The sequence below is a fragment of the Harpia harpyja genome, chromosome 19, assembly GCF_026419915.1.
Source record: "Harpia harpyja isolate bHarHar1 chromosome 19, bHarHar1 primary haplotype, whole genome shotgun sequence".
Classification (NCBI taxonomy): Eukaryota; Metazoa; Chordata; class Aves; order Accipitriformes; family Accipitridae; genus Harpia; species Harpia harpyja.
Window position 1 is genome coordinate 18,367,641 of NC_068958.1, and position 12,309 is coordinate 18,379,949.

General features: G+C 53.0%; 1 protein-coding gene across 1 annotated transcript in view; it reads left to right on the forward strand.

The window, feature by feature from the left end:
• The window catches only part of PI16 (peptidase inhibitor 16), an 8,898-nt gene extending 543 nt beyond the window's left edge, over positions 1 to 8,355 (forward strand). Inside the window, 9 exon segments of the mRNA XM_052814863.1 lie at positions 108 to 261; positions 966 to 1,190; positions 2,393 to 2,502; positions 4,994 to 5,212; positions 5,765 to 5,874; positions 6,680 to 6,768; positions 7,223 to 7,510; positions 7,997 to 8,215; positions 8,218 to 8,355. Coding sequence (XP_052670823.1) covers positions 1,112 to 1,190; positions 2,393 to 2,502; positions 4,994 to 5,212; positions 5,765 to 5,874; positions 6,680 to 6,768; positions 7,223 to 7,510; positions 7,997 to 8,215; positions 8,218 to 8,243 — 1,140 coding nt within the window. The 5' untranslated portion in view covers positions 108 to 261; positions 966 to 1,111 and the 3' untranslated portion in view covers positions 8,244 to 8,355.
• Positions 8,356 to 12,309: the final 3,954 nt, after the last annotated feature.

Here is a 12,309-nt window from a genome sequence, read left to right on the forward strand (position 1 = left end):
GGAAAATGTTTTGACAGTTTTAGCCTGGTTCCCTAAACAACGTTGATGCAACAGCTCTGCCTTCCTTTCTTCCTGATAACAAACTTTGTCCTTCCTTCACAATTCAGATTATTTCAGCTAACCTTTGAGGGGTAGAAGACGATAAGCTCCTCCAGCATTCATAAAAACAGGCCAGTAGAGGAGAAAAAGATCCCGCTACTACCCAGACAATGCGTTAGCCTTGTTAAACACCAGAGAAGCCGCGCTGAAGACCCTCAAAATGTGAGTCAGTAGAAAACCAGCCTTGGTTGCTTCTGCAGCGCAGAGTTGTGCCTTTCTGGAGCCCACCGGCCTCGAGCCAGACCCTGCACACCCCATCAGGTGTTGGCGTGCGGCTCCTGTCTCCTGTGCTGAGGCTGCTGGCTCCTCAGGGATGCGCTGGACAGGCTGTTCCTTGAGTGAGCAGAAGTAAAGCTGCATTCCTCATGTGCTTACCTAATGCCGGCTGGACACGAGCTTGTCGGCTCCAGGGTGGGGCTTGGACCTTGTGGTGTTAATCTTGATGCTTCAGACGTTGGCTCTAGAAAGAGCTGTTGGGGCAGGTTGGGGAGTTGAGAAATGGCCCTGCACCCCCTTTGCCAGCAGCCGTGCCTTACCTTGCCAAATGCATCAGCTGTTACTCACGTTTCCCCATGAGCCATGTGCCCTGAGGGTGACTCCTCTAGGGCTCTTTTCCCCCCCACGAGCCCTGTGTGTCCCATTTTCCTTAATACTTGTTGCTCTGCTATCTCCTGCAAGCTTAGTCAGGATGCTTTAGTGCCGGGGGCTACGTGGAACTTGGCCCTTCATCTCTGCATCATGTTTGCAGAGACCAGTATGTGCGTTGGGGTCTTCTCAGTGCTGCCTTGCTCCTTGTAAGCCAGGCCCCAGCAAGCTGGCCCACAGGAGTTGGAGCCAGTGTTGATCCTTTCTAGTTGTTTCTCCAGGTCTCTGGAGATGCAGCAGCAGAGCTTTTGAGGTGTCTCATGATGGAGACGGGTTTGCCTTGACCCAGATTCCTGTCGTGCAGTTCACCTTAGCAATAAATGGGAACCTCTGGTTTGACCAGATGAGTTGAAGATAGCCTGTTGAGATGTTAGCCTCAGACCCTGCTTGCAGAAATTTTTGGACTATTGAGAGCACGGTAGACCCTGGACCTGATGAAGGAGAAGGTAATATGCAGAGGTAAGTTTGCAGGGGCAGTATGAGAGCTATTGTGGTGAGAGGTGATCAGTGTGGTCCAAAGCAAAAGGGCAAATGGCAAAGCATTGCCTGGGGAGCCAGGAGGGGGGAGGCAGAGCCAACACCGTGTGATTAACTTGGCTCTGCTAGCCAGAGCTGCCCACCCGCTGATCCTTTCTAATAGCCTGTGATCCCCAAAGGCAGCTCCTGGAGCAGGGCCGGGGTGGTTGCACAATCACAGATGGGGAGGAAGAGGCTGGAGGCAGGCTGGAGGGTCTCTGCCAGACTGTCTCTGTGGCGGTGCGATTCGGGACACCTGATGTTGAGCCCCCCAGGTGTCTGCCTGGGGAGGGAGCGCAGCCTGTCCCTGCAGAGCTAATGGCTGGTTATTCTAGCCAGCCCTGAAGGCAGCTATAGACTCTCAACTCCCCTTTTTCGGGCAATTTCAGTTCTATAGCCCGTTCTTCCTCTCCTGCTCACCCTTCTCCTGATGGCACAGGGAAGGGGCATCAACCCTCTGCTTACACCACCGCCACCCCCCAGCAGGCTGGGGGAGCCCTGGGGGGGCCGATCCTCAGCTGCACACTGCTTTCCCCCCAACACAGCCAGTGCACAGACACAAGGCTGGACGAGGTGGGCTCTGACTCCTGGCTGGGAAGTTGCTGCACTGCAAACTGTTCTCAGCACTTGCATCTTGTTGCCTTCGTTTCTAGACACAGCTGCGTTCCAGGGACAGCCCTTTCTGTAAAACAGGGCTTTGCTGGTTGCTTAGGGATTATTATTATAGTTTAGGAGAAAAGGGACGGGAGGTAGAAGAAAGGACCCATAACTTGAGGGTTAAGGGGATGTCTGAGGTTTGGAGCAGCAGAGACTTTGATGAAAATGTCAATCCAGGGATTACGATTCAGGCACAGGGTCTGTCTCGGGGAGTGGACCCTGTGTGCTCGTTGGCACCAGCCGCACTGCTGCTTCTCCATCAAGGCCGATATGTGAGATGGGTGTGTACCGCGTGGCTCCGAAACTCTGCTCTAATAAAGAAATACGTTTCCTCCCCAATCTTCAAGCTGTTGGGTGTTCCTTGCTTTTGGGAGGTGCTTTAAATCTGACTGCCAGAGCCGTGGGCTGCTAAGAGCAGAAGCTGGCTGCATGATGCTGAGCTCAGGTCTTCCTCCTGTTTTCCTGTTGCTCACAGTACTGGAGCTGAGCTGGTCCCTGACTGATAAAGAAAAGAAGATAATCTTGGATGAGCATAATAAATACCGCTCCCAGGTCTCTCCTCCTGCTATGGATATGCTGAAGATGGTAAGTGGCTTTGATTGCAGGGGAATGTCAGGGTGTTTGTGTAGTGCAAGCCTCGATCTTAATGCTAGGAGGGATAGGGGTTTTCTTTAGGGGAGGCAGAGCAATTCTTGTGTAGGGCTTCAACTAGGTATCAACGGAGGGGTTCCCTAAATTGCCTCTAAAGAGATGAGTTTCCTTTCACTGAGAGAGTTGTCTTTGATCATTTCTGGAAGTTCCTAAGTGTGATCTGAGTCCCCTGATGCTCTGCGTGAGAGCGATGCAGCTCTCACTCACATGAGGGCCCGCTGGAGCTCCTTGTGATGGGGAGGAAAGGCAGGTGAGACATTGCCATGAGCAAGTGCCCCGGGCTGGAGGGGGAATCCTGCTGCGTGGGGCATCGCCGGGTGCATTTTATTTGCCTTTGCAGGTGAATGGGCTTTTATCTATAGGAGGGAATGTCAACTTCAAACATGTCCACCAGGTCATTCAGTTATTTGGGCTTTCCATCACTCTGCTAATCCCCACCATGACTTGTGTATGGCTGTCCTGGAGGTGAGGGATCCCCCATTTTGTTTGGGGAAACTGAGTCAAGTGCCCACCGTCACATGTGGCTGCAGTGGGAGCAAAAACAAGCTCTTGAGCTGGTGCTGCTTTTTGTTTTATTTAGACCCTTGATTTGATTAAAATTTGGCTATCACATTTTATATTGCACCACATGTGATTTTTCTCACTGTTTGCAACGCGCTTGGAGGAGGAGGACAACTGTTTATCATGGATAGTTGGAGTGCTTTCCTCTTTCGGTCACAATGTGCTTGGAGGAGACTTCTCTGTCTGGCCCCAAAGTTGCGCACACTGAATTAAACCTTCGTGGGATGATAAATGGTAGCTTACTGGGCAAATGAGACAAAAAGCTATGTTCAGGTATAGGAGGTCTGACTAGTGACTTCAGACTCAAAGGGGACAGAGCCAGAACCCTAAGCACCATGATCCCACAGACACCCACCAGAGCAAGACACAGAAAATTCAGAGAATAAGGGCTTTGGAGCCAAAGTCTTAGAGAAAGCCTGAGGGAAACAGTCTCGCAGGGTCCTTAAGTCGGCAGCAATTCTGAACCAGTGACTGCTGCTCCCAGCTGAAGCTTTGATTGCAGATCGTGTGCTTTGAGATACTCCTCTTTGCAGAGTTGCTTTATTTCTGCTTAAATGTACAGGACCTGCTCGCAGTCCAGAGCTAAAGGCTTTTTTTTGTTGAAGCACAACAAATGTTTAGCTTACAGCAGCCCTTTTCCATGAGAGCTCTGTCCTCGCCTCCCTCCCGGGACGTTTGCTTGGGCTGTCCTCGTCTCGGAGTTCACCTGCTGCCGTGGCAGCGTGCCCACCTGAGGTCACCCTGCGCTTCTGTTTGGGATACGGATCTGGTTGCTGTGGAAATAGTTAGGTGATGGGGGGGGATACATAGCCTAAAGCCACTTTTCTTTTTTAATGAGGCAAATCCTGCAGGTGCGAGTCCCTTTTTATAGAGCCCAGCTCTGTGCCAGAGAGAGAGCAGCGTGCACTCCCCAAACTGGGTTTCCAGCCATCACTCTCAGCCTGGCTTGGGGCCATGGTGGGAAGTCAACCAGCTATTTCAGTGTTTCCTTCCCCCTAGTCCCCCAGTGCTGCTGCTCAGGGGCCTGTCCACATCCCCTCGACACCCCAATGGTGACGTGCCCTGCATCAGGGCCATGCCCTGTCCCCCTTCAGATCCAGCCCTGGCTCCGGCCGGGTAGGTCCCCCCTTAGGACCCGCTGTTTGCTGGGCTGCCTTCCAGCCTGCTGCAAAAGCAAAGCTGCTGTCTCCATCAAATGGCTCAAGGACGGTCCAAACAGCTGCGGCGCAGGAGTCCTTGTATGCCTCCTGCAAGAAAACCTCTCCTCCTCCTCCTCCTGCATATCAGTGTGGCTGGTGGGGGACCATGGGCCGGTGGGCTCAGCTGGCGGCGGGACCGCTGCTGCTCTGGAGGGGGCTCTGGCAGGCAGCCGGCCGGCCACGTCTCAGATCCAGGCGAACAGATGAGGTTTCCCAGGAGCGTGTGCTCCCAGGCTCTGTGCAGCTGCTGGGGGAGATGTGTCCCGCTCTCCTCTCATCCCCACCCTGGTCAACGAGGGATGTCCCCAGGCCCCCTTCTGCGTGACCCGGGGTGAGTTTCTTCCCTTCCTCCATCCGACTTCACGTTTTCTCCACACTGAGTTGAGGATGCTCCATGATGATGTTAGAGATGCTCCGGGCAAGGTTGTGAGAGTTGTGCTGATGCACTGACCTTCCCCTGTTTGACCTATAAGCTAAGGTCTGGTTTGTGCTGGGACTTGCTATGGAGCTCCCCTCTTCCGAGGACTTTGTTGAACAGTGATTTGAATTTTACTCATGAATGGAGATATTGTGGCCAGAGAGCCCAGGGTTCCTTGGTATGTGTGCTTGTGTACGTCAGAGAGCCCAGCGTCCCTCTCTGTATGCTGATGCTGAGCTCCTTTCAGAGCTGGGACACAGAGCTGGAGGCCTTTGCTCAAGCCTACGCAGAGAAGTGCATCTGGGACCACAACAAGGAGAGGGGCCGACGGGGGGAAAACCTCTTCGCTATGGCCCCAACTCTGGACCTAGAATTCGCCGTGGAAGACTGGAATGGGGAGGAGAAATACTACAACTTGACAGCTTCCACGTGTGTGCCTGGCCAGATGTGTGGCCATTACACCCAGGTACCAGGCTGCTGGGGTGGAGGGATGGGGCTGTTGAGAAAGGAGCTGTACCAGAGCCCCAGCTCCTCCCAAAGTATTTGCAAAGGGATGGGGAACCAGGTAGGAATCACAATGATACGGGGGACCTGGGCATGGTGCCAGCCATGACCAGCCTTTTGGAGAAGACCTTTCTTAAACAAGCTCTGCAGCCCTGTTTGGCTACTCAGCAGAGCTGGGTGCCAGCTTGTCTTAGCCAGAGATAGGAGGACTGAGTGTTTCTTCACAGCTTGGGTGGGAGCAAGGACGAGCAGAGATGGTGGTGGTAAATATGAGGATGGATGGATGGATGAAGGGTTCCAGGACCAAAGCAGAGATGGTGATGCTCTACCTGGATGGACTATATGGGAAGAAAGCTGTGGCACTTACATATGTGGGCTGCAGCCCTAGGCTGGCAAGGTGGCCCAGACAGGGGCAAGGGGCAGCATCCTGAATGCTAAAGCAATGTGGGGATATGGAATCTGGGCATCTGCCTTCCCCCTGTCACCTCACTTTCAGCCCTGGTCTTTGCCTTAGGTGGTCTGGGCAAGCACGCATCAGATCGGTTGTGGGGCAAAGTTTTGCGAGAAGATTGAAGGAATCGAAACAGAGGACATGTACCTGCTTGTTTGCAACTATTACCCACCGTAAGTCCCATGCCTCGCATGGCTTGGTGCATCTTGATGGGGTTTCTGTGCTGGAAATTTCCTTCCTTCGGTCCCTATAGCAGAGCAGGATTTGGTCTTGTTCAGAAATAACAGCAAAGCGATTCCAAGAAAGGCCTTTCTTATCTTGGGTTGGTCACAAAGGAAGGAAGGGTTGTCTGGTGATCCTTGCCCGTGATTGCGACTGCTGAGGTCTGGTTCAGCTCCTGGCACAGACCCGGGGAGGGACCTCCCCTCTGAGAGCTGCCCAAGGCTGATGTCGCGGTAGCTGAGGCTACGAATGGCAGCTCCCTTCTCTGTGCCTGGTTCTTCCCCGATGGCAGCAGCGGTTGCCTGGGGTGGAGAAGCACGTTTGCACCAGCAGGAAGGGTTGGATGTGGGAGGAGAGGTGGGTGCTCACTTGCAAAGCCCTGGGACTAGCCTTGGGGACTACTTGCTTGGAGCTGGTGAGACCAACAAGAGTGACTGGTCACTGCAGACATTTATAGGGGTCTTGAGCAGAAGGGAGACAAAAATCACGTATCCAAATGCCCATTGACTGCTCTATTCTAAGGGGTGGTGAAGGATCTGGTCCATGGAGCTGTCTCCTCTGGTTTTAGCAGCCTTGGGGTCAGGCCGTTGAGTAAACGGCACCGACAGTCTGTGGCAGGAGACCAAGACCTGTTTTTTACATTAATGCTGAGTTTTGCCTTGGCTGGGATATTCCAGTTGAATCAGACCCCCTCTTTGGGATGGGTGTCTCCCCCTCTCCTCACGCCTTGTTTTTCTTGGCATCTTCTGCTTCCAGGGGTAATATGAAAGGCCGAAAGCCATACAGGGAAGGACCCTCATGTTCGCAGTGTCCCGAGGGCAGAGTCTGTGTCAACTCCTTGTGTGGTAAGTGAAGCAAAGCGGCGCGTGTTCCTTGACGGGCTATTGGGACTCAGACCCCTGGGCTGAAGTCCAGGCTCTGAACCCTCCTGGAGCTATCAGGAAGCCCTGGACCAGCAGTTCCAGGGCTGGACCATGAGACATCAGGTGCAATGGCAGCCCCTAAAACAGGTCAGCTGCCTCAAGATGAGGAGGATTGGACAAGGACTTTGTACCCCCTTAGCCAGCAATTGTTGCCCCATGAGGATGCCCCAATCCTGAGGGGCAGGAGGTGGTGTGAGGGAGATGAGATGTCTCCAGGTTGGGAACCCCAGAGTGGGGGACGGCCCAGAGTGACCTGAGAGGGGTCAGCTGCTGCTTCACCCCGCAGCTGATTTCTGCTGGCCCTGCTCAATGCAGGGGATCTGTTGAGGTCAGCTGACCCTAGCCCTAACCCATGGCACTTTTCATCTCTTACCAGAACCCACTGTAGAAGAGACCACTCCAGCCCCTGTGACAGCAAAGGCAAGCCCATCCACCCCAACCACAACCATGCCAAAACCCACAACCACAGCCAAACCAGAACCCACAACACCAGTGCCCACCAAAACTACAGCCAAACCAGAACCCACAACACCAGCGCCCACCAAAACTACAGCCAAACCAGAACCCACACCACCAGTGCCTACCACAGCCAAGCCAAGACCCACAACCACACTTCCAACCACAACCACAGCCAAGCCACCACCCACAACCACGCTCCCAACCACAACCACGCTCCCAACCACAGCCACAGCCAAGCCAAAACCCACAACCACACTCCCAACCACAGCCAAGCCACCACCCACAACCACGCTCCCAGCCACAACCACAGCTAAGCCACCACCCACAACCATGCTCCCGACCACAACCACAGCCAAACCACTCCCAACCACAGCCAAACCACCCACAACCACACTCCCAACCACAACCACAGCTAAGCCACCACCCACAACCATGCTCCCGACCACAACCACAGCCAAACCACCCACAACCATGCTCCCAACCACAGCCAAACCACCCACAACCATGCTCCCAACCACAGCCAAACCACCCACAACCACACTCCCAACCACAACCACAGCTAAGCCACCACCCACAACCATGCTCCCAACCACAACCACAGCCAAACCACCCACAACCATGCTCCCAACCACAGCCAAACCACCCACAACCATGCTCCCAACCACAGCCAAACCACCCACAACCATGCTCCCAACCACAGCCAAACCACCCACAACCACTCTCCCGACCACAACCACAGCCAAGCCACCACCTACAGCCGTGCTCCCAACCACAGCCAAGCCAAAACCTGCAACACTAGCACCCATCACAATGACAGCCAAGCCAAAACCTGCCACCACACTTCCAATGAAAACCCCAGCCAAGCTAAAACCCGCAACACCAGCAGCTACCACAGCCATGGCCAAGCCAAAACCTACCATGCCAGCACCCAGCACTAGTACTGCCAGGCCAAAGCCCACCATGCTAAAAACCACGACACCAAAACCCACCACAACCACCACTACTGCCAAGCCAACACCCACCACAACCACTACTACAGCCAAGCCACCACCCACCACACCAAAACTCACCACAACCACTACCGCCAAGCCACCACCCACCACACCAAAACTCACCACAACCACTACCGCCAAGCCACCACCCACCACACCAAAACTCACCACAACCACTACCGCCAAGCCAACACCCACCACACCAAAACTTACCACAACCACCACCACAGCCAAGCCAACACCCACCCCACCAAAACCCACCACAACCACCACTACCACCAAGTCAACACGCACCGCAACCAGCACAACAGCCAAGCTAGTACCCACCACACCAAAACCCACCACAACTATGGCCAAGCCAAAACCCGCCACACCAAAACCCACCACAACCACCACTACAGCCAAGCCACCACCCACCACACCAAAACCCACCACAACCACCACTACCACCAAGTCAACACGCACCGCAACCAGCACAACAGCCAAGCTAGCACCCACCACACCAAAACCCACCACAACTATGGCCAAGCCAAAACCCGCCACACCAAAACCCACCACAACCACCACTATGGCCAAGCCACCACCCACCACACCAAAACCCACCACAACTGTGGCTAAGCCAAAACCTGCCACAGCTACAGCCAAGCCAACACCCACCACACCAACATCTACCACCGCTACAGCCAAGCCAACACCTGCTGCTGCAACATCAGCAAAGCCAAAACTCACCACTACAACACCAGCACCTACCACAACAGCAAAGACACAACCGAAAACTGCCACAACCACAAAGCCAGAATCCACTGAAACAGAAAGACCCAATCCTACTGAGGCAACTGGGCTAACTCTTTCCTTTGAGCCCACGTTAGATGTGGATTACACAGTATCTCCAGAAGTAGAGATAGACACTGGAGGGCCCGTTAGCCCCTTAACTACAGAGGATCCGGCCTTATTAGGAAGCATGGGCACAACCTTCAGCCTCAAATCAGTCCCAGAAACAAAGAAAGGTGTGAAAGAGGATGGGAAAGAGAAATCAGCCTTTTCCAGTCCACCTCCATCCCTTAGCCAAATTGTTCCAGAGATCAAGTTAGGTTTCAATAAAGCTGAGCTCATAACCCCCTCAAAGTCAGTGGTTTTCAGCCCTGAAGAGCCTACCTTCTTGCGCTTAACATCATCTTCCAAAGAAAAAAAAGGGCAGAGCCCTGCTTTCCAGACCTCCCTCTCAGGTAAGGTAATTGTGGAGTCTGTCCTGGCATGGACACACAGATGTTCAGTGATCCCCAAGCAGCATGGAGAGCGCTTGGGAGGAACCAGTATCAGACTGGTCCTCTGGATCCTCCTCTCGTATGTGGCACCAACCCTTTTCCTCACTCTTTCCTCTAACACTGAAAGGGGCTGGTTGGATGTCTCATTCGTGAAGCATGGTTTTGTTTACAGCCTGCTCCCCACTAACTCACCAGCTGTGTCATGCCTTCGCTGGATCGGTGCACCGCTGCCTCGCACCTTGTGGTGTCTTGGATCTGCATGAGTGGGAGTTTCTCTTTTGTCCAGATCTTCCGCAGTAACTCCAGGTTTTCTTCTCTTCTGCCAGCAGGTTCCCCGGACACTGAAGAACCGGAGACAAACTCAGACCAGACAAGCATGGATCAGCCCACGGCTGGAGCCCCCAGTACCTGCCTGGGGCTTTCACTCTTCCTCCTACCCAGTGTCATCCTGGTGGGCCTTCTGCTTTGAATGGTCTTTCTCAGCTGTCCCTGCACCAGTCACCAAGGCTTTCTTCAGCATTGGTTGTTCCACAACCCTGGTAGGCTTGGGAGACACCATGGACAATTCAGGTTGACACACTCTCTTCTTATGCTGCCTTATCTGCTCCAGCCCCGATGAGCCAGGGGCAGCTGGCGGTCCCATGGGAACTTGGTCCCCTTCCTGAGAGACCCAAGGGCAGGAGGGTGTCTGCCATAATGCTGGTGACCTTGGACCTTTCTCCTTTCTTCCCAGCCAGCCTGGGCTTCTGGTCCATTTCCAAACTGGAAGTGATGAGCTCTCCCACCCACCTGTGTGGCTGGCAGGCCCCGCCGCACCATGTCCCCAGGGAAAGCAGAATGACTTGGAAACCCAAGTGGCGATGAGACATGGTCGTTGGTTTTGGTGTTTGTCTGTAGACGAGACATGGTGGTTGGGTTTGGTGTTTGTCAGGATGAGTTTCCAACAAAAATGCTCTTTTCCCCTCCTAATGTGTCTTTTTGTCTCAATTTTGAAGAAATGTCATCTCTTCCCTTCTTGTCCGAAAAGAATGGCTTTTTTTTTTTTTTTTTTTTGTCCACAGGAGAGGATTTCTATTTCCTTCCTGTTTCTGGTATAGCTATGGCCAGTACTACCCAGATGTACTCTTTTCTCCTCCTCACACCTCTGCAACACTTGCCTCCTTCCTCTCTTCTGCTCTCTGTTGCATGTACCCATTCCACAGTTAGTCCATTGCCATGACTTTATTTTACGCGTGTGCCTGCACCTGTGTGCATGCACAGAAGAAAAACCTTCAGCGCTGAAGAGGAGTTACCGGCTCCTTCATACAGCTTTCTTCTGCATGGCTTCCTTCTTTGCATAACTTAAGTATATTTGAATTTAGATACAGATCCCAGTTGACGTATATTTTGCGTGTGGTGGAACCTGGTCCTGGAGAAACAAGTCATCACGTGTGCTGGTACCATTTGAGCTCAAGAGAGCCAAACAAATTATGTTAGAGGTTACCGGTGGTTCCAGGACTTGTTGCAGGACCACTTTCGCTGTCTGGGACACTGTGTGTTTTATTCCCCCATGTCTCTGCTCCCTTCACCTGAGGATTCCCAGTAAGGTGTCTTAAATATGTGACAAGCTTTGCAGACCGGTGGAAGGGACTAGGAGATACAGTCCCTTCTCTGGTTGTTGCATCCTTTGATTTCTTAAACAGATGAGGTGGAGAATGACCTTAAGGCCAATATTTGTGTCCTCCCCCGTAATGCTGTGTCCTGTGCATCCCCAGAGCATGCACTGAATAAATCCTGTTGTGAAAGTCTGTTGTGGGGCGTGCGGTGTCTTGCTGGGGGATCTGGAGGCCAGGGGCCTGCTTATTATATCTGTAAAATGCTCTTGATTGTGTGCTTAGGTAGAATTGCTAAAAGACGATGTGGCTCCTGGGGGTGCTGAAGGTTTTTATTGGCTTTCCAAAAGCATCTGGGTGCTGGTTTTTGCAAGGTTGCAACTTAATATTTTTAAGCCTGTGTAAAAGCAGCAGAAGGAGGAGATTGAGGATGACGTAGGGAATGCTCCCCGAGCACCCAGCTGAGTGCAAAGCAAAAATGTGTCCCCACCAGGAATTTTTGGGCAAGGAAAGCAAGAGGAAGAGAGCTTGGACCAAAAAAAGACATCAAAACTGCGGCTGGAGCGCTTCTGGTTCCCTCTTTCGAGAAGCTCAGCAGCCAGCCTCTCCCACCCCCCAAACACACACTTTTTCATCTTTGCAGCAAAGAAAGAAGTTAAATACAATAGCGTGTCCCCAGATCCCATGTTTCTGCAGCATTTTCACTGCAGAACATCACCCAGCTGCGAGCAGCATGTGGGGAAAGGGCCTCACGAGGCATAAACTCACAGCACAGGAGCAATGCTGGGATCGGACCTTTGCTTTTTCCTTTTCCCCATCCTTCTGCCCCTGCTTTGCTTGGCGAGGCTGCGAGGCTGCTCTGCGTTTCCCTTCTCCCTGAAATCCTGCAGCAGGAGCCCAGCAGGACCAGGTCTCTTACAGGAAACCAGCTGCCTGTGGGGTTTTTTTAGGTCACGGTCCCCGCTAGCCCTGCTAAATGGTGACCGGCAGATGGCAGTGGGAGAGACACTGCAGAGAACTGGGCAGCTCTGAACTCGCTACGCAGAACCCTACAGAGAGTTCAGTGCTTTATTTAATCACAAGCATCAGATGTAGTTAAGAATCAGATTAAAAATAACCTCCCGCCCAGGTGCTGTGGCTGCTGTACGCTCTCGT